This window comes from Xiphophorus hellerii, chromosome 11 (genome assembly GCF_003331165.1).
Source record: "Xiphophorus hellerii strain 12219 chromosome 11, Xiphophorus_hellerii-4.1, whole genome shotgun sequence".
Lineage (NCBI taxonomy): Eukaryota > Metazoa > Chordata > Actinopteri > Cyprinodontiformes > Poeciliidae > Xiphophorus > Xiphophorus hellerii.
The window spans coordinates 18,485,239-18,506,948 of record NC_045682.1 but is presented as its reverse complement, the minus strand read 5'-3'; the positions used below and the strand labels follow the sequence as shown (position 1 = coordinate 18,506,948).

At 39.7% G+C, this 21,710-nt stretch overlaps 1 protein-coding gene and 1 long non-coding RNA gene across 5 annotated transcripts in view; one reads left to right on the top strand and one right to left on the bottom strand.

The window, feature by feature from the left end:
* The window catches only part of mtmr4 (myotubularin related protein 4), a 46,780-nt gene that overhangs the window by 17,488 nt on the left and 7,582 nt on the right, over positions 1-21,710 (top strand). For 3 of the 4 annotated variants that reach the window (XM_032576191.1, XM_032576194.1, XM_032576193.1), the window contains 10 exons: positions 7,408-7,497; positions 14,024-14,140; positions 15,129-15,158; positions 15,975-16,057; positions 16,987-17,153; positions 17,252-17,348; positions 18,463-18,576; positions 18,657-18,847; positions 19,841-19,969; positions 20,299-20,410. In XM_032576191.1, coding sequence (XP_032432082.1) covers positions 7,408-7,497; positions 14,024-14,140; positions 15,129-15,158; positions 15,975-16,057; positions 16,987-17,153; positions 17,252-17,348; positions 18,463-18,576; positions 18,657-18,847; positions 19,841-19,969; positions 20,299-20,410 — 1,130 coding nt within the window. The remainder of the gene's footprint in view (positions 1-7,407; positions 7,498-14,023; positions 14,141-15,128; positions 15,159-15,974; positions 16,058-16,986; positions 17,154-17,251; positions 17,349-18,462; positions 18,577-18,656; positions 18,848-19,840; positions 19,970-20,298; positions 20,411-21,710) is intronic. The other variant, XM_032576195.1, reaches the window with a different exon arrangement.
* On the bottom strand, positions 8,409-10,890 carry LOC116728254 (uncharacterized). The gene is made up of 2 exons (XR_004340970.1): positions 10,326-10,890; positions 8,409-9,322 (listed from the first exon to the last, which is right to left on the bottom strand). It is a non-coding gene; the product is annotated as an uncharacterized LOC116728254 (long non-coding RNA).

Here is a 21,710-nt window from a genome sequence, read left to right as displayed (position 1 = left end):
ATACTCCATTTTAATGATTATTTGTTTACTAAATTAGTTGACGACTATTTTATCTCTAAAACAAATTGATTACAATCAAAATTGCTTTTGGAATATTCACCAACATTGTTGCTGTTCTTCTTGTATTGACATCACACAGCCCTCCTCACATCACTGCTCCAGGTACCTGGAAATCTATTTAAAGCTCTTTTAAATATTTACAACTTCATTGCCAACTCCTGTATCTCTCATTTAAAATGATCCATCAGTTCACAGTTAACATCAGATATTTGAGGACATGCTGCCACAAAAAAATTCAAGAGGTCACCTTTGCTTTGTGCTCCTCTAATCTGCACAACTCTGGGACAAAGCCAGATTAAGTATATAATCCGGCAAAGGCAGAGTATTTTTTATTTTTTTGCAAAAGCTACACTGAGGGACTCGGTCTCTAAAAAAGTGCTGGTTGTAGCCATGGTAACCAGACACCTATTAGTGAAATGTGTGCCAGTTCTTCCCGTCTCCTCCAACTATCCTACCTCTGCGACGTCCCGAACTCCCCGACGGTTTTGTTTTTATTTAGTTAAACGTGAGCAGAAGTTTTCCCTCCTCAGTTTCTCATACGCCGTCATCAGATCAGTTCGGATCGTAAGTCAGTAAAAACACAGCCGCCTGTCAGACGCCATTAATTCGCCTCGTCACGGCATCTTGTCTGCCGCCACGCTGACTGCTACTGTTCTGCGTGTTATCATGACATGCAAAGTGGCGGTTATAACTGTAACGCATTGAGGCTCGCGCGCGACACGGCTGTCGTCTGCAGCTTTCCAAGCGCTGCTTAGACAGAGGTTAGGGAGGGCGTTTTGGCTCACAGCAGTGACGAGGCAAAAACACCGCCGGCCACAGGACAAGCTGTGCTCCATCTTTTTGTGTGAAGTCGGAGCATCCCTGTTTCCCCTTAATCTACTGTAAGCCACTTTATCTGCAGCCCTCTAGGGAGGAATAAACTAAAACAGAGCTGTGTGCTGCATGTGTTTGTTTAGGAGTGCAGAGTTTGAACAGCTGTGCTCTCTTTAAAAAGGTATGAGGATGCTCAAAATCTCCAGATTCTTGTAGTTTAGTTTCAGTGTAATAAATACCGCTACAATCATGTATCTTTTTAGTTTGCCAATCCTTTTTTTTTCTGCAGTCTTTACTGCCAAATAGGAGTGGACGATGTTTATCACAATATTTTGTGGTACTATTGTGACGATAAGAGATGAGGACTATTTATTACTTCATTTTTAATGTAACTGGATGGCATTGACTGCATGACCCAGCAGTAATAGCCGCACAAACACAAAAACTACTCTTGAAAAACATTCCCATATGTAAGATGCTTATTTAGGACACCAGTCACACAAAAAAGTGTGATTTGTGCCACCAAACTGCACGCAGTAACTGCATTTATTCAAGTTTATTGACATTTATTGATAATCTTATTGAACCTGCAGACTATTAAAATAATTTTAAAAAATAACAATCATGACAGCACAGACAGCTTTGTTTTTTTTTAAAATCCTTAAAGGTGCAACTTGTATATAAAAAAAAGCCACACATTTGTTAAAACGGTCACCATATTGTGACGGTAAAATATGAGACAAATAATCTCATTCAAAGTTAGTTCCTCCAACAACTGCTGCTGTTGCTGTCTGAAGAAATCCACCGTTCCCAGTGAAAAATAACCAATTAGAGCCAGGAGGAAGGTTCTTAGCGCTGTCAATCAATCCTGTGTGTGGCAGAGAGACATCTTACCATTACAGGAGAACTGTTTACTTGCCATCATCAGTGGCCATTATAACTAGCTTTAGCATTCACGGCAGCTGCTACCGGGAAGAAGTAGTAGCTTAGCAGAGAGCTAGGGGGGAGAGTGATGAGCAGTGCTTACACAAGCATGATTAACAGTGCTAAGATCCACCTCCCGGCTCCTATCAATTGTTTCTAGTCAGCACTGGAAGAAGGCAGAGGAGCTTGATTTATTTATTTATCACAGATTATCTGTCTTATGCTCTCACAACTGTTACAATTTCAACAAATATGTAATATACTACACCTTTAATTGAACATTTTCTTGACAACTATAAATGACATTTCTTATAGGAAATTTATCCCAATAAATGATCAACGATACGATAAAAGCTCGGCCCTACTGCCAAATTACCTTGTCTAGGTAACTGTTTCATCTGGAGTAGTGTCTAGTTTCCGTCTGCTTGTGTCTTTAAAGTACGCCGTGTTCCAGCGGGGCTCTCACCAAAATGCACGGTCAGGGTCGCTCCATATCATAATTCAGCAGCAGGTACTGTAGGTGTGGCTCAGCAGAAAGCATACTAGAGCCAAGGGAGCTTGTGGCTTATTAACACTGGAGAGCTGATGATGTGTCGCTCTGATTGCTGGAAGAACCACATGGATGTTCTTCTGAACTGATGAGCATTGATTTCCTTGGGGTGAGATTAAAGCAAACCTTTCTGGTAAAGCAAACATGCGTCTAGATTGCAGGAACAGGTGAGCACTGAGATCTGCCTGTAATGGCCTAAATCTCTGAGGATGCTCCTGACTGATAGCCACTGTCACCAGCCACCTACCTTCAGGGGAAATTGGAAATACTGGTGAGGCGCAGGGGTCTGAGCAGTCTGCTGTAGGCTTACTTAAGTCAAAGGTCATGATTGGAGTGGAGAAAAGGTTAAATAAGAGGTTTTCACACAAATCTTGAACTGTAGTTAAAATGGTAATTTTTTTTTTCTTTTTTAGCTGTATTCTCAAATAATTTTCTTCGAAAAAAAACTTTGCTAGAATTTAGTTGCTTATTTCCAGTCTGGGTTTTGTGAAACTTTGACCTACTGATGCCATATTAAATTTTTCTTAAATTCTTTTCATATTTTTAATTAAATAAGATTTACGAACAGCATTCAGAATATTTTTCTAGGCTCCTTGTTGTGAATGGTCATTAACTATTTATTTTAGGAGCAGAGGGGACATCTTGCTGCACACAGGTGAGAGCAGGAGCTGTACAATAGGATTTTACTTTATCCTTTAAACTGTATCTTCTATAAACAGTTTCATTCACAAGTCATTTCTGAGTTCATAAACCTACCATATAACTGCAGTTGTGAGAAGCCAAACAAATTGGAAACATTCAGAACAATAGTAAGCTGAACTTCTGATTCTGAGTTGTCATGAATAGGAATTGAAATAGTCACATGGTTGGTATTAATCGTAGTAACCTGGCGGGTTACTGCGACCTGGTGGGTCGGTCAGTCAGTCCTCTCTCACAGCAGACAAAAATGAGACGGTAGCTGATTATCAGATCTTTGCAGAGGTAGATAAGATTGGTTTTACATTTAAGTATCAGCCGATCACTGATCTCCCAGAAGTGAGGAAATCGGGGCCAATTTATCAGAGCATGCTTGGTAAAAATGTTGATAAAAATCCTCTATAAACAGTGACAAGAGACACAGTTGTGAATGGGGAATAAGCTATATATTCTAATAACATAGGATCTGAACTCTTAGCTTCTCTAATTTTCTGCCCTCCAGGATTAAAATGCTGCAGCATTTAACCAGAACAAAACTCCCAACGTCCCCTTCACCTTGAATGCATCTTCCCTAAAAGTGGAAGCCTAGTTTTATAGAGAACATAAGGGCGGTGTTTAGAGTCAATGGAGCCATCAGTAATGTCAGAAAGCACTTAACTTTGCAGTATGTTTCAGGAAGTGTAAACGTCTGTGTGGCACAGCCTTGGCACCCACCTCCATAAGCTGCCATCGGCATGACCGTTTAGTAAAATATATTGTGTAGATGTGGCAGAAAGATTGCTTTGTTTAGTTCCGTTTTTACTGCATGTAGTGACTTATGGCTTTAATCTCTCCCACACCCATAGTAGGTCATCGGTTACAACATAAAAGGAGCAGAGGATGCTCCATCAACTCCTGCTTTCTGTTAACTCCCTAAGTCTAGATTAAGTTTCCAGACAAGTCTCTCTAGGGCTTACCTGTCAGAGGACAATGTCTTTCTATGAAGTGTTTTCACTAAAAGCCAGGATTTACCCTTGCCTCAATTGTGTGACGTTAAACAGCTGCTTTCAAATATTTATCAAAATAAGAGAAAAACGTTTAATATATGTTGTTTTTTTTCCTCCTTTTAGTTTCTTGGTGTTTTTAACCAGCCCAGCAATTTCACCTACAGGAAAAAGACTACATGCAGTAGAAAAGTCAAGTCAGCACATTTCAGCAACAAAGCGTTGTGCCGTAAAAGTAACTAATTATGATACACAATGTAATAAACATTACATCTTGTCATCAAAATCATCTGAAAGCTGCTTCTCCAAGAACACTGGACATCACCCCCATTGAACACTCCCCACGAAGAAGCCAAACTGGCCAGAGTTGATTGGAATCAATCAATCAATCAATCAATCAATCAAACAAATTTTATTTGTATAGCACATTTCAGCAGCAAGGCATTTCAAAGTGCTTTACATCATAACAAACACAAAAACACAAAGTCATACAACATAGAATCAACAATCAAAACACATCATTAAGTCAAGTTCCATCAATAAATTTGTAATTGATTACGTTTCAAATACAATCCTAAACAGGTGGGTTTGTAGTCGAGATTTAAAGGAAGTCAGTGTTTCAGCTGTTTTACAGTTTTCTGGAAGTTTGTTCCAAATTTGTGGTGCATAGATGCTGAAAGCTGCTTCTCCTCATTTGGTTCTGGTTCTGGGGATGCAGAGCAGAACCAGAACCAGAAGACATGAGGAGTCTGGAAGGTTGATACAACAACAGCAGATCTTTAATGTATTGTGGTGCTGAGCCGTTCAGTGATTAATAAACTAACAACAGTATTTTAAAGTCTATTCTTTGAGCTGCAGGGAGCCGGTGCAGGGACTTTAAAACTGGTGTTATGTGCTCCATCTTCCTGTTTTTTTGATGATGATGGGTGCTGAGAAAACCTTTTAAAAGGTTGTGAAACACTTGAGTCTGGCATGCTGGTTCACCTTCCAGTAGGATAACAAGTCTAAACATACAGCAGGGGGTAGAGTAGGACGGTTTAAATCAAAGCATAGATATGTGTTAGGGTGGCCCACTCAAAGTTTAGACCTAACTTTCACTGGGAATCTGAGCTAGGACTTGAAAATAGTTTTTTACGGACACACACTAACCAATCTGAGTTTAAGCTGTTTTCCAAAAAGAATGGGGATAGATGAATCTTTACATTATGCAAAGCTGGTAGAGATGGACTCGGAGTACATTTACATGGGCGTTAAATACTAATGTCCCACGCACTTATGTTTCATTTGAAACAAAAAATAAATAAATAAAATCCTGATTAATTCTCATTCCATTTCACACTCAGGGTGTCCCCCAGTGTATTATAAGCCTGGCGGGCCACCAGGCTTTACTTGTGCCCCCAATGTCTATATATTTAAATCTTTTTGAAATGTTTGCAATTTTAAGACTTTATAGTTGGTGTTCAGGTATTAATCTTCCAATCTTTCAGAAACACATGATTATCAAGTGATATTTTAAAATTTCCTGTCAACTTTAAACATTTTTTAACTCAAAAACACGACGGACAGACGTCCCCTGCTTCAGCACACCTGATTTCAATTGATTGCCGCTGAACAGGCTTTTGTTGAACTGCAATCCTCTGAATCAAGTCGTGTTAAAGCATGAAACCATCTAAATCATGCAAGGCAGTGAGCCCTGAGGACCTGGGCTGGGGAAATACTTCTCTACTTTGTGTTTGTGTCACATAAAATCTCTATTTAACAAGTTTGCTGCAACATGACAAAATGTAAAAAGAATCAAGGGTATGAATACCTTGTTTGCATACCGTAAATGTGAAGTGTTGCGTCATGCAGGTTAAAAAAAATCCTCTAGCCATCCGGTTATAACTTACATTGTGCATACGTTTGGCTTATTGTGTGGTTTAATTAGATGCTTGGAGCTTTCGGTGATGGTCATTATCGACAAGGCTGTTGTTTTGCAAGGTTTGACATCATCAAGGTCTCTCCTCTTTTATTTGGTGTCATTGTGTTGTCATGGGATGTGGTATCTTTGAAAATAAAAGCACAAAGCAAGGACTCTCGTTCTGGTGGCATGAAGGAATTGCAAAGATGTGGTCCCGCCTGCTTTGGCGCAGCAGTTGAAGTGGGTAAACATGTTCACTTTATGCTCAAATGAATCTAATTATAGTGTAGAGATGAACTTCCTGTAAGTCTTATGTAACTCTTGTCAGTGAATTAAAAGAAAATAAAGGCCCAATGCAGGTGCTTCAGTGCAATCACTTTTTTCTCTCCAAGGATTTAAAGTATGACCTGATAAGTGTTCATTCAGCCTGAGTAGGGCACTAGTACCCTTGGCTGCAAAGGACGGCGCTGACTGGTTTCTTTTGTTCTTCCCCTTTTCTCCCGTCTGCCTCCACTTGAAGAATTGCAGGCTAATTTTAGTAACCCATCCATTACTTTGGGCATGAACCTCATAAGCCTGGATCGCTTTTTTTATTCATCAGCTGCCAGGAGTGTTTTGGTCTTGCTTTTTTAGATGATTATGTTCATAAAGTGACTATTTCTTTTTACAGTCATATACACTCTACAACTAAATGCAGTAAAAATATTTAAAAAAAAACATCAACACTCAGCATTTTTATTTATAATTCAGAAAAAAACCCATATATTTAAACTGAGCTCTAAACAATAAAAGGGAAGAAACCTTGCCTAAAAAGATTACTTTTGTGTCAGTAGGTAATTTCTCATCAGTCACATGTGGGGTACCACAAGGTTCAATCCTGGGTCCCCTTCTATTTAATAGCTACATGCTCTCATTAGCTCAGGTTATAACAGTGAAGAAGATTAGTTACCATAACGATGTGGTTATTCATCACTGAACAGCTTGGCACCAAAACACATTAAAGATCTGTTGTTGTATCATTCTTCCAGACCACTCGGGTCTTCTGGTTCTGCTCTACTGTGCATCCCCAGAACCAGAACCAAACATGGAGAAGCAGCATTCAGCTGATTAAAAAATCTGGAAAACCCACCTGTTTAGATTTGCTTTGAACCATAATAAATTAAACATTGATCAACATCTTTTATGACGTTTGGTGACTGTATGATGTTTTCTTGATGTAAAGTACTTTGCCTTTTTGCTGAAATAAGCAATACAAATAAACTTAATGAAAGTTTATTTTATATTTTAAGTCAGATTTTAATCTGCTGCGCATTAGCTTGGAGCGTTTTCCACCAGAGGCTAACGACTCTGGGAAGTGCCTCTTCAGTGGTTAGTCTTAATATTTGAACCTGCTGTCAATGTGATGGTGTTTTTGTTTGTACTGTCATTTTTTGCTGTCACTGCGAATACCAGTATTACGTCCATTGTTGTGCATTTACCAGGGTGAAGAGGGGCCTCCCAGTCTGGAGTACATCAAGGCCAAGGACTTGTTCCCCCAGAAGGACCTGGTGAAGGAGGATGAAAGCCTTCAGGTGAGCTGATTACTTTCCATAAAGCACATTGGCTAGAAAAGCTGTGTTGTCTGCCAACATGGTGCTTCAGAAGAGCAAAGGGCCTCCTATTAAAAGATTACTACTCAAGACATTATGCCTATTAGTCTGTTTTATGCTTAATACAAGAAAAAGTTAACGAGGCAACCTCGTTAATGAAAAATAATTGCCTTTCAATCCAGCTGATTTACTCCAATCAGGCATCATGTATACATTCCATGTTTGTTCTATTAATCTGAGATGTGACTTTTATGTTTTTTGTGTAAACATTCCTACGAATGTAAGAAATTCTGCTTTAAACGCAGCTTTTTAAACTAATGAACTCCTTACAATCTTTTCCTAGTAGCATGTTTACCCTACAACTCTAAGAGCAGCAGCATACAGTACCAATGTCAAGTGAAATGCTGCCTCCTCCTACTATAAGCTATGACATCACTGAGTGGTGGCGTTACATCTGTTCAGCTGCTGTATTGGACAGCCGTTTTCTAAAATAATCTGATCAGTTTATTTTTGGCTGGGTGGTGAATGTCTACTCATCACACGCAGGATTATGAGTGAGCTGCCAGCTGTCACTCAGATAGGTAAAAATTGATCAGTCTTATTTTTTTCTCTCTCTCTAAGAACTTCAGTTTCACAGCTTTCACGTTCTCAGGTATTAAACTTTTTTTTCTTTTTTAAACAGAGATATTTGAGCTCAGATTTGCTGTGAATAGGACTTAATGCTTTTAATACAGATGCACAGATCAGACCTTTGTGGCTGATTTCTGACCTCCATTTTTTGTGACCCTTTGACCTATTTATACTGAGTTTAGCTGACCCCAGTTTTTCTAAACGTATTATTTTATAATAAAGCATAGTAAGAGGATTTAAAATGATTGGACTTGGACGTTTTCAGCATCAATGTGTCTTTATTACCACAATCTGAAAACTTTTGAATGCAGAGGTTATTTGGTTTCTGATCATCCAGTTGCCAATAAGGAACAGCTCTGCAGATTAGCAACTGATGCAGTTCACCAGGTAATTTCTCTGAGCATTTTTAGCTTTGAGTCATCTGTTGTTTTTAGGGTTTAATAATATTCCTAACTATTCTGACTGAATAGTGGGTCTTAATAAATTTCTTGTACGTCATTTTTTTGTCACTTTTGAGTTCATTTAAAGTTCAGCTTTTAATCTTGTCCAATTCCCTGTTTCATATTGCTGAAGGCCAACATTAAACTGTCACTGACGCAATAAAACCACTTAAAACATTTTTTTTTTAATTGCCTACTGTGCTTTCATTCTGTATACACAAACGCTTTTAATGATAAATATTTGTCACAGAATACTATAAATGCAAAGTGTCGCTGTTCAGGGTAAATCAAACCATAAACGACTAAGGTTGATTACACTGAAGATTTCAGCGAAGATTTGTGTGATTTATTTGCAATTTTGGAAGTAGAAGCTAGATGGAGTGATGGAGAAGAGTGAACTGGTTCTACTGAAGAACTGCAACCGTATTTTTTGAGCCGTATTGTTCAGGAAGGACCAACTCCTACATTTCTGGGGAAGAAGAGTTTGAAGGTGAAGGGTTGGAGCTGGATAACTGTCGCCTTCAAATTACTGAATAGTAATAACCAGATCTATAAGTATAATAGTTGTTCATCTTTAATTCTGGTTTAATTCAAATAATCCAGTTACTTTAAAGTAATTGGTTATTTCCAATTGATGACCAGTAACAATAAACAGCTGAAATTTGTCACCTCTGATGTCCGTTTGTGAGGCTTTTTAAGAAATACACCATCATCCTTCTGCTCCCCTAATACAGCATCTGCAGAGGTTTACAAAAAACAAACAAACAAAAAACAAGGCAGCTGCAAAACATTTGGGTCAGACGAGAGAGAAGAATCGGTTAGACTGTTGGTGAAGATGAAGCTGAAAAACCACGATGGGTAATTTACTGTCTTCTCCCTGTGGAGTAGAGTTTGTGCTTTTAGGCTGTTTGGTTAATGGAGCCGAGCATCGCGTTCATAGAGACCATGACAAAAGAGAGATGGACCCACCCAGCCCTGGGTTACTCTCTGCTGCTTTTCTTAGTGGTTTTCAATGGAGTGACATTTCCACTTGATTTCCAGTGGATTGAGGGGGGATATCAGCTTGTTTAGAGTTTTTATTTCTAAAGTGGTCAGCATTGAAAAGCCTTCCAGCCTTTCCAGTGAAAGAGAGTGAGATCGGTATCAGTCTGAGGAGGTAAAAGCTTTATAATTATTCTCATTGATCTGCGTTCACACATGCAGTCACATGTTTTATCTAACCTTTCGTGCCTCTTCTTTCTGTCACATGTCCTTCTATTGATTATTAGCAACATATTGATGGATATGGTAGAAAACCATGCAAAGTAATCACAACAAATCCCCAGACAGCAGACACACCCGTGCAAAACTAAACTTAGGTAAAATAAATAACATTTGCGCAAAGTAGAAGAAAAGATACAAGTAAATAAAATTTTAATTTTTGGCTAAAATCACTTTAGTCAAAACTGATTTTGGCCATTATTTTTAGGAAGGTGATATAATCCACAAATATGTATTAAAATAAAAAAAATAATTTATTTTAAAAAAAGGGAGATGTGCTTTTGTCTCTCCTGATTGTCCTCACTCGCTTCCATCATACATCAGTTTTCTCCGTCAGACAAAATGACAGACCTCCCCTGCCCTACTTAATACTTTTTTGCTTTCCCTCCTCTGAGTCTGCACATTTCGGCATGCGCTCACTCGGATCAGCGTGTGCATGCCCTGATATGCAGGCTGCCCGAACCGGAAGTCACGACTCACAAGTCGGCGCATTATTCATGGTTGTTTCTTTCTTCTCACCCTCTTCCTCTCTGCGGCTCTCCTGTTTTTTTCTCTCTCTTTTTTTTCATGTTTCTGCTGCTTGAAAGGCTTCGTAGAGGAAACGTGACACAGTATCTTATGCTGCGCTCGCCAGCTGCCAGTGACTCATTCGCCCGCTTTTGGAGCGCAGCTCGTTTAATGCGGCTCCCAGTCTGTACAGCATGTTAACTATGGCAATCTGGGCAGGACGTGTTGGGTGTCTCCCAAACAATCGGATTCAGCGGCTGCAGAATCGCATTTCAGTCGCATGCGTTAATATTTAATGCCAACTGTCAGCAGTCATGTTGCTGTAACAATGCTTGTGTGCTGTGTTTTTCATTTTATCGATACTCTAGATCAATAAAATGATCTGCAGTATCATTATACTGTAGATCCCAACACTTTGAAAATGTGAGTCTGTAGATTCTCTTTATTGTATATCAGCAGGTTTTGAGTATTAGAGGGTTCCTAAACAGTCTGGAAGAGTATAAAACTAATTCTTTTTTTTTTTTAACCCCTTCAGGGGGTCTTTTGTGGGCTCTAGTGTCCCTTATATGACAGTAGGCTCACAGGAAACGGGGAAGGAGAGGGGGGAAGACATGCGGCAAATATCGTCGGGTCCGGGAGTCGAACCCGCGACGGCCTCGTCAAGGACTCAAGGCCTCCAAATATGGGTCGCGCTAACCACTACGCCACCACGGCACGCCCGTATAAAACTAATTTAAAATTGTTTAAATTCTACAATTTATTCTGGTCTTAGAACACTTGGCATATAGCAGCATGTTGGAGAACCTCTGATTAGTTATTGTTGAAGATTTTAGTTGTGGTTTTGCTTGAGGCGATGCGAGTTTGCACAATTATTCCCTCTGGAATTTTACTCTCAAAGATTTTTTTAATTTTTACTTTCAGACAGCTGTGACGTGTAATCATGGCAACAAGGTATTGTTTTTTTACAACTAGGAGCAGATGATTAGCATTCCATAGTACCTGAACTTTGACCCCAAATCCCAGAGGAATTGAAAAGGAGGCTTCATGGATGCAGAGCAGGAACAAAGAGTGCAGAGAGAAGGAGGAAGTTCAAACTATTTCTTTTGCCAATCATAACGGGCAGAGATTATATTCTCATCTCAAATGTCTCGATAGAAAACGATAGGGACGCATCAAAAGCAAATGAGGTGGATTAGCAGAGTTAATGATGTCATCTAGGACATGTTCCTGTGAAATATCTTCTCTGCATGTTGGCATCTCATGACAGTCAGGATGTCATACAGCAACAGTCTTCAGTCAGAGGCCTCTTCACGGCCGTTACGAAACTGACTGCTACTGGAGAGCCTTTCCAGCCCACTGCATCAAAAGCCACAAAGACTCTTTGAAGATGCTTTGATAATATGAATTACTTAATTTCCCTTTGGGCTACATAAAGTGTTTTTGCTGGATCCATCTAGTTTTGCAGGTTTAACATTCGAAGCTTACTCTCTCTAGAAATATCTGTTGTAAATTCACAGTGGAATTTTGATTTTTATCCATTTCAAATTTGCTACAGAAGTGTTGGGAACTTTGAAAATGTGAGTCTGGAAGAATTTGTAAAAATATGTAGAAAACCTGGCACCGGCTCTGCTTGTGTGCAGGCCCATTTTCATCTTCAGTCGCTTCAAAGCTAGTCCGGTACAGGTATTATTTCTAAATTTAAAGAAAAACAAAAAAACGTTTGAAATGCTAATGAATTTTTAATCTTTAATATTTCCCCGTTCTGCGTTGCAGTGGAGTGGGGGGGAGTTGCTGCTGCCTATATTTGGCTCTGATGTTCTACTGCAGAGCACTATGTGCTCCATTTCCCAGGTTAAGCTGGACTCTGTTTCTCTGTCTGGTCTGACTGATGGGTGCAGGATCTGCTGAAGACCTGAAGCAAGTGCAGAGCAGACGTCAGGGGTTTCTTTAACACACATTAACAAACTAAATAAAACACCATCCATTATGCCTAACATTTTATTTTAGATTATTTGGTAACTTTTTTCTTTTTGGCTCTTGTATCCATTGCGAGCAGTTTTTTTTTTTTTCTTTGTATGATTTTGCTTGACATACTTTAAATGCACTGTTTGTAATTTGTCTTAATTCCTGTAAAGTGTCTGAGTGTTTCAGAAAAGCACTGTACAAGTAAAATCTATTATAATTAATAGTAGTAGTTATATTAATGCAGTACATTTACTCTTTCTCTCGTTTCAAGTCTGCCTGACTTCTCTCATAATCCCCCCATCTGCTTCACTGCATGCAGTCTTTTTATCGTGCTCCGGTCACTCCAGCTCTGTGTGACTCAGCAATACATGCTAATGCAGAATGAGGTAATGTTGTCTCTAAGCAACGCCATTGTCCTCGCCAGCGGAGACTAAACAAGATCTAAGTTGCCATTCATGGTTCCCTATGACGGCAAAGTTGTTAAAAGGAGACTGAACCCAAGTGATACCAGCCTTCGTGAGCTTTTCAGTGATTTCTAATCTTCCAGTAACATTCAGCGCTGAGCTAACAATTGTTTGAAAGGGGAGGTGAGAAGCTGACCTGTGTGAAGGTAATTGAAAGCTTCAGATTATCCCATTACTTCGAAGTTGGCAGATGTAACTGTGTGTCACATTCACCGGCTTGGCTTTTAGAGATAATTCCCTGCCTAAAAGTAAGAAGGCAAGAAAAAAAAAAAAAAGTTCTATTGACCTCTTCTAGAAACCAATTACCTTAATGTAGTGTCGTACTGCAGCCCAAACCAGGCCTTGGCTGAGACTGTAATAAAATGAGTAGAAGTAAGAATGTTAATGGAAGGCCTGGGATCCAGTCCGGCAGCCTCGCCTCTTGTTTGTCTGCTCATTCAGGCTCAGCAACAGGCCCTTTACGCTCACAAAGGTTCCTCTGTAAGACTATAGGCTTGTCTAATGGGACACCTTAGTCAGCTTTATTGTCTTTGGTTTGATTAGTGGAGGTTTTGCTTTACAGAAACTCTTAAGCCATGCAGAGGTATTCAGTAAAATGAGAGTAGTAGAAAGGCTTCATGTTTTCCAAAATGTTATGTGTAAAAAATGTCATGCCACAGAAAGTTTAATTCTGGTTTCCAAACCAGTGAATGTTCTTCCACCTGGTTGCTGGTCTACCTCAATATGACTCAAATAAACACATATTTCATTTCAAGCTCCTGCTACTGGTAATAATTTGATGTTAATGTGTTAAAAGATGAGGTATTTCCTTATTTATAAAACCGTTACTAAAATGCAACTTCACAAGATGCTCAACATTCTTCATTTTAGTTTCTTATGTTTTTGTGTTGAAGATCTCATAAAATCACGAGATTTAAAAAAATAAAGAGCCTGACCCTAATATTTTATCAAAGCTTCGACCCGAATTCAAAGTCCAAATAAACAGAAGCTGTAAAACATGCTTGTCAAACAAGAACAACTGGGCGCGCTGACATCACTCTGGTCTGTGGAAACCCATGAAGTGCATTGGTGGGGGGGGGGGAAATCCAGATTTTTCAAAAGTTAAATCTTCAAAACTTTGATATGTTATAACAAAGAGTGTTTGGTGAACTCTATTTGGGAAGGTGATAATTCTGCTACAACTGAAACATGTTCAGCGATAACACTTTTAACCCGCTCCAACATCCCTTTGTGTTCATTCAGGTCCCATTCCCAGTTCTTCAGGGGGAAGGAGTGGAATATCTCGGCCGTGCCGACGAAGCCATCATCGCCATTTCCAACTACAGACTCCACATCAAGTTCAAAGACTCTGTCATCAACGTGAGTGCCCGTCTCGGCGGAGGAGCTTGCGGATTTGTTTGCTTCTGTACTAACAACCCGAGCGTCTGCAATGCCACGCCACTGCGGAGGCCAATAGCAGCAGGGAGGAGGGTTCAGTGTTCAGTTTGGACGTACACAGGCTGCTCCCCTTCACCCCAATGTTTTATAAACGCACAACAGAGCTAACGAGGTAAATAAAGCGGAGGAGTTTACACAGAGGACTTGCTGTAAACCAGGGTTTCGGCATAGTTTATTGTAGCAACATTGTACCACAGGAGTTGCAGGCTCTCCTTTGATCCACCGGCGAAGAGGGTGTAACGTGACATCCAAGTGTTAAAGCCCGGCCCCTGCTGGCGCTGCTGTCCTGTTGACGTCAAGCCCTTGCTCAAACACAAATGAGCATATTGTTTGTCCTCCCTGGCAGTCAAATTTCTCCTCCTTCCCAAACCGTGGTCAAGTTTTCCACAAGGGTTCGGTTTTCTGGAAACGGTGGAGAGTAGAGTATAGAGGCCTGACCACCTGGGCTCTTTCTCCTTCAGAAAGAGAATAAGTCACCATCTAACCATGCCCATACAACTGATTACCCAACCACTCAGACTCCTGCCTTGACCCCCAACTGTACAGATGAACTCTGTCTGAAAGCCAGCAAGCCACAACCTCTCACCCAGATGTCCTTTCACAACTTCACCCCATTCTTCCAAACCGTTTCTGCCCTTTGCTCCCCTCTTTGTTTGTCTTTCTTCCTCACCATGATCCATGTTTGATTTGGACATGTGCCGTTAGTAGCACATCCACTCGGTTAGCTTTCATCTTGCACTCTTTTGGGGGTTTTTTTCTTTCCTTTTTAACTCTTCATTTATGTTGTCTTCTAAGCTTTTTGGGGTTTAATTTTTTTATTTATTTTTTCCCATTTCCTCCTGTCTTGTGTGTCTCCTCTCCCTCCCTTTCTCTCTTTCTGTGTGTGCTCCATGGTGGCTCTGTGTTTTAGACCTACCCTGCTGTGGACAATGAGATCTCTGTGAGTACAATACGATAAAACACATCCCTCTGTCACAGATTAGACAGCTCTGTCATTCAGCCCTTCACTCTGTGTGGTTATGAAGCACTAAAGACAAAGTGTCTCTTACATTCAGCTGAGCAGTGGCGATCAAGCTTTAATTTCCTGCCAGATTGTCATTCAGGAATAATCTTGAGACTTAAGTTTATTTTTCTTATAACTGCAGGTATTCTAGCTATAAATTATGCTCAGTTTTAAGTATTTTCCCAACTGTGACATTTTATACCTGTTGATTTTTTTTTTAAAGAAATGTTGACACTTCACAGTCAGACATGGAAAAAAAAGCTGTTGGTATTTTTAAGCCTTTCAAAAATGAGCAATGAATCAATTAATTACATGATAAATTAAAACGAGCTCCATAATTTCCATTCTGATTATTAACATTTTTTGAAGGGCAATTTTATTTACAGAGACTTCATAGTCAATTTTATTTATGGTTTTGAGTGTAAGTGACTTTTATTTACGTTTTATTTACTGTTTTGGGTTGTTTTTTGATAAGTAAAAAATCTTCCACTTAATGCAGATGTTGGGTGTTCCTTACCAAATTAAAGTGTATTGGTCTGTTTTTATTATTATTATTATTATTATTATTATTATTATTATTATTATTATCATTTATCACAATAATTACTGGGACAATTTATTATCTAGTAAAATTTGTTATCGTGGCAGGTCTAGGTGTTGGAGAAATTTGTGATGATTTTCTCTAACACCACTCTGTTCTCTGCTTTGTGGGCCAACAGGCTGATATCATGTGCTCTCTGTCGCCCCCTGCAGGTGCCGCTCAGGCTGGTAGAAAGTGTGGAAAGCAGAGATATGTTCCAGCTGCACATCATCTGCAAAGACTCCAAAGTTGTCAGGTAGGAAAGAGACGATGGTAGCTTCATATTCATGTTAGACGGCCACAGTAAGGCCTCTAAGTGTTAGCGATGGAAGTTTAAACATAGTGCAAAAGTTATTCCGTTTACTCTGTTGTTCGTCTTTTAGATTAAATGCAACAATCTCTCGTTTTAGCTCCATGTGAAGAAACCTGACTGACTTCTTCCATTAGTTTTTCTCTGTTTAATCCTTCCCTCTGCTGCTGAAAGGACGCGTGGCGGAGCGCTTGAGTTTAATCCAATTCATTACGTTTCTGTTAAATCGATGCTTCCCCATCAGTTGTTATTTGACCTGAGACTAAAGATAGACGGCTAAATCTGGCTAACTGGTGAGGGTGAAAAAAGGCTGTTTGCTGAAAGAACATGATATTTTGAGCGGTAATTAAGCCAAAACTGTACAAATGTTGCATTTATGATTCAATTTTTAACAATTTTGTAAATGTGTTGTATCCCAAACTTAAGTGGCGTACTTTTAGCTTCACCCAGTACAAATGTTATGGATAAAACAATCTATTAATCACTTTTGTTATCCAATTATTAATTATTATTATTAAAAACAGTCAACACTGTATTGATAAGTCGAGCAGAAAGGGCTGAGCTTTTCACAGATTGATGTTAGAAGTGTTTCGCATCCTTTGCTACAAATGATCAAGCGTAAACTAAGGTAACGCTATGTTGTTTGATTTTTATTCAGTAAAATGTTTTTCTTCAAAAATTGAATTTTTAATGTATTTTTAATATTGTGTAAAAAAAAAACTTAAATGAAAAATCTGAGTAATTGCTAACTAAATTAATCGTTAATCTCGCAATCGTTTCTTTACACTTTTCTTCTACTTCCTAAATCTCAATGTTATACAAGGATATTGAAAACAAAGATGTTCTCTCTCAACTAAACCGTGGATTCTCCACAGATGCCACTTTGCGACATTCAAGCAGTGCCAGGAGTGGGCGAAGCGCCTGAACCGGGTCATAGCCCACCCGTCCCGCCTGGAGGACCTGTTCGCCCTGGCCTATCACGCCTGGTGCCTCGGGGCCAGCGCAGACGACGAAGACCAGCACGTTCACCTCTGCCGCCCAGGTTTGCTCCACCAACCCAACGACATCGAGTTTAAAGAAAATGTTGCCATTTTGAGACTGTTCAGTGTTTACCTGTACCGCGTGTGTGTGTGTGTGTAGGGGACCATGTGCGTCACAGGATGGAAATGGAGGTCAGGCGGATGGGCTTTGACACGCAGAACGTCTGGAGAGTTTCTGACATCAACTGCAACTACAAGTACGTCTGTGTGGTTGTGAGCGGCCATGATGCTGCTGCAGCAATAAATGTGGTGTAGATGAAATATAGAGAGGTGGATGCAGTAAAAACAGTCCAAGAAAACCTTCCTGCTTCCTGAATAGGTCAATCAGTTTATCCACTGAACTGAATGAATTTCATCATTAATTCACAAACACATACTCTTGCAGCACGTACTATACATGAGGGAAAAGGGGGGAGAAAGTATAAAAAACATCTTGTATGAAACTGCTCTCTCTTCAATAATTACAAATAAAATTTATATATGCTGTACATATACATTAAATTAACAATGTAAAACGCAAACAATATATAATTTTTCTCATTACTGACTCAGAAATGTACAAGACTTAATAACAACAAATGAACAATATGTCAGGAGAGTTGATAGTTCTAAGCCATTTTTACTTTATTTAGAAGTCCATGACTTAGTTTTTGGTTTACATATTTTATATGAGATTTCCAGTTAAATTTATGATCCACGACGTTCCCTAGAAATTTAACTTGTTGTACTCGTCCCGCTAAGTTATAATCCATGGATATTATGATAGAATCATCCATTTTTCTGTTACCAAAAATCATAAATTTAGTTTTGTTCCAGTTAAATCATTCCCAGAACAAAATATTTTTTTATTTAAATAAGAAGAATGACACCTTAATTTCTTCATATGAGGCCGATAATTATCGTGCCCCTCTAGTTCCAAGTGTAACCAAACTCAGATTTTATTGTAAGTTTCCACGTTTTCTCCAAATCTTTTCGGTGGTTTGGAAATTAAAGCTTAGAAATAATCCTGTATGAAGAAAGGTCAGTCTGCTCACAGAGCCCGTTGGAGCGCATCCTGTTGAGGGAGACAGACACACAGGACAACGAGCTAATTAAACAAGCTGCAGCCTGCTGAGTCCCGTGACTCAGCACACTATTTCACTTTCATCCCTACTAATATCCACACAGCCTGTCTGTCCCTCAGCAGGTGGTGAGGAACTGGAGAAAGTATCACGAGAGAGGAGAGACGACCGGAGACAGATGGTGTTAGGCTGAGAGTCATTAATGCCGCGTTAGAAACTGCGAAGCCCTGACCCGCTGTTTCCCCTGCAGGTTGTGCTCCAGCTACCCGCAGAAGCTCCTGGTTCCCATTTGGATCACCGACAAAGAGCTGGAGAGCGTGGCTTCCTTCAGGTCCTGGAAGAGGATCCCCGTGGTGGTCTACAGGTAAGCCGACCGGCGCAGCCTCGGACGTCTCCGGCTTGCACGTCAAAACGCGTGTTTGACCCTGCCGCTTCATGTTCAAGGCACCAGAAGAACGGGGCGGTGATTGCTCGCTGCAGCCAGCCTGAGATCAGCTGGTGGGGCTGGAGGAACACGGACGATGAGTACCTGGTGACGTCCATCGCTAAGGCCTGTCACATGGATACGGGAGCCAAGGGGACGGCAACGGTCCGGCAGAGAGGGGAGGCTCCCGACTCATGTGACAGTGATTTTGGTAAATCTGCTGTGTGTGGATCTGTAGATCTGCAGCACGGTTTGAAACTGGTGGGACTTGAATACAGTTTTGTGCCATTGTATAATTTAAAGTATTGGATTTCAATCATTACTTTTCTCCAAAGTACATTAGAGTTAATTTATTCATCGAGTAACTCAATGAAAACAGATCCTTCATTTGTAATTCTTCTCTTTGTTTTACGCAGCTCTTTAAATGTTTCTAAATTGCATTATCCTCCAAAAAAAGATGCATTTTATTCAAAACAAAGATGTTGTAAGCATGAAGTGGCAGAAAAGATAGATAAAATCTGAAAAGCGTGACATGCATATTGTATTGTGGTCCATTTAATATAATGCCTCTAAATTCAGTTCTGCTTATTACATTGATATTTAGACCTTGGATCAATACTTTGATAAGTTACCTTTTGCTGCAATGATGGATAAAAAAAGCTTGAATGGTGTGTCCAGTCATGTGTAGTGTTAGGAGGCTCCACTTTAACCTGCCTGTGTAGCTCTCTCTCCAATTAAATATAACATGAAGCAGCATTTGTAGTTCTGTTTTTGCGTGCTTCAATTTAAAACCAGAACTTGCAGCTGTTATCAATGACTGCTGTGTTCATACATTCAGTTTCTATGAAAATTAGAAACGTATCATCAGCTGAATTTGCAAAGGAAACAATTCTTTGAATCTTTCAGGCTTAATTTGGTGGCATCAGTGTGCTTAAACTGCTGCAGAGTTTAAGCACCTCTGCAGCACATCACCAGCTTTACTCAGCGCTCACTTGGAGTACCACAATAATTACTTCTCTCCCAGCACGAGAAGCTTTTGGAAGTATGCCTCTTGTGATTGGCATCAGGAGGAATTATTGATTTATTTATATTTTTTTCTCTTTATGACATCCACAGCATCTCTCTGTTTCCCTGCTTCTCGTCTTCCCCTTCGTCCTGCTACCAGGCTTCACTCAGCTCTGTCGTCCTTCCTGTTTTCCCTCAGACTCGTCGCTGACGGGCGGCTCTGGCTGCGATGACAACACGGTTCCCCAGAAGCTGCTGATTCTGGACGCCCGCTCCTACACCGCCGCTGTGGCCAACCGAGCCAAAGGTGGCGGCTGCGAATGCGAAGGTTGGTCTGATCACATATTAAGCAGGTTTTCCTTCTTATGAAATCTGTCTGCACATTATGTTTGAAACTCTGCCTATGATAATACTTCAATGTACGGTTAGAGTTCAACCTGGGCCGCCTTGAACATTTTCTTAAACAATGACCATATTTGCATTCAAAGCTTAGAAAGTTAAGAAAATTAATTGTGATTAATAACAGCACTAGAGTGTGATTAATCTGACTTAAATGTTTTTTTTCCATCAATTGACAGCACTAATATATATAAATGTTGTCTATATCTTGCAGTAAAGCTTAGAGATTTTGACGTATATATGTGTTGCTATTTTTAGAGTACTACCCCAACTGTGAAGTAATGTTTATGGGAATGGCCAACATCCATGCCATCCGCAACAGCTTCCAGGCTCTGCGGGCTGTCTGCAGTCAGATCCCAGATCCGGGAAAGTAAGTCGATCTGTTTGACCTTTCTCCATCTGAGCAGCTCAGCCCTCGTTTGCGCCTCCCTCTCCTCTGTTTTCATGCCAACGGTAAAGCAACACCTCTCCGACATGAGAGCAATGCCACACAGCAGTTCCTGCCAGGCTAACCCGCCGTCCCTCTGTACACATCGATCCGTACTTGTTTAAATTTTTATTTGTTTATGTGTTTGGTTTTCTGATAATCCAGCTGCTGAGACATCATATTGTAAAGCTTGTTTTTTTTTTTTTCTTCATGAGGTTTTTAGCTCAGAGTCTCTCTGTGGTTAATTATGATGATCTAAAAATTCACTATAAGTGAACGCAGAGTAACTTAATCTGACGTATCCGTATAAATACTCCAGACGCCTTTACTACGTGGTTAGTGAGGTTTTTATTGTCACAGAGCAGGCTGATGTCTGGCATCACCATGGAAACCTACCATAAAACCAAAGGTAATGTAGACCCTAAAAAAATCAAAGTAAATATGCCACCTTGTTTTTTTAAATTATTTTGTAAAAGACCTTGTGTGTCTAGAGTGTTTCTTTCAGTGCCTCAGAAAAAATATTCATACACCCTGTAAACTTTTTCAGATTTTGTTACACTAACGCTTGTGGTTGCAGTGTATTTTTACAAAAAACGCATTTGACCAAACTGAGCTAATGCAAAGAAAAATGGCTAAAATTTATCGCTGGGTGTGGAAAGTTGGAGATGCGCTAGAAAACGTTCAGTTTTAATAGTGAAAGTGAAACAGAGCTCTACAAAGTATCATCTCAGGGGCGTTCCACATCAAACAAAAGAAAAAATTCAAATTCTAAACCTACTTTTATTGGGGGCTATTACATAAAATGTGATTTAAAAAAAAAAAAAACACTTCCTGGTGGTTTTGATAGATTTGAGGAAAAAAATCTGCTTTTTATGACATATTAGAAATTAAATGTTTATGTTCTTCCTCCGGTTCCACTCATTAAATGGTTTCCTGCTTTGACTTGCTGCTGTATTACTTGAACTTTGCTCTGAATACTTTTTTTTTTTTTTTTGGCTGGTAATTTATTTTTTATCAATCTTGAGGAACTATTGACTTAAAACAAGCTGAAAATTACTTGTCTTATTTCAGGCGTACTAAGATATTTGCACTATAAACTAGACCAAAATACTTAGATTTTGTGTTTGTGTACAGCGTTAAATTAGTAGACATAACTGGTAATCACACGTCAAAGATAAGAAAAACAAGATTGACTCTCTAAGTGGAGTTGTGATGAGCTCTTTGTGATTAAACCTGCGGACCA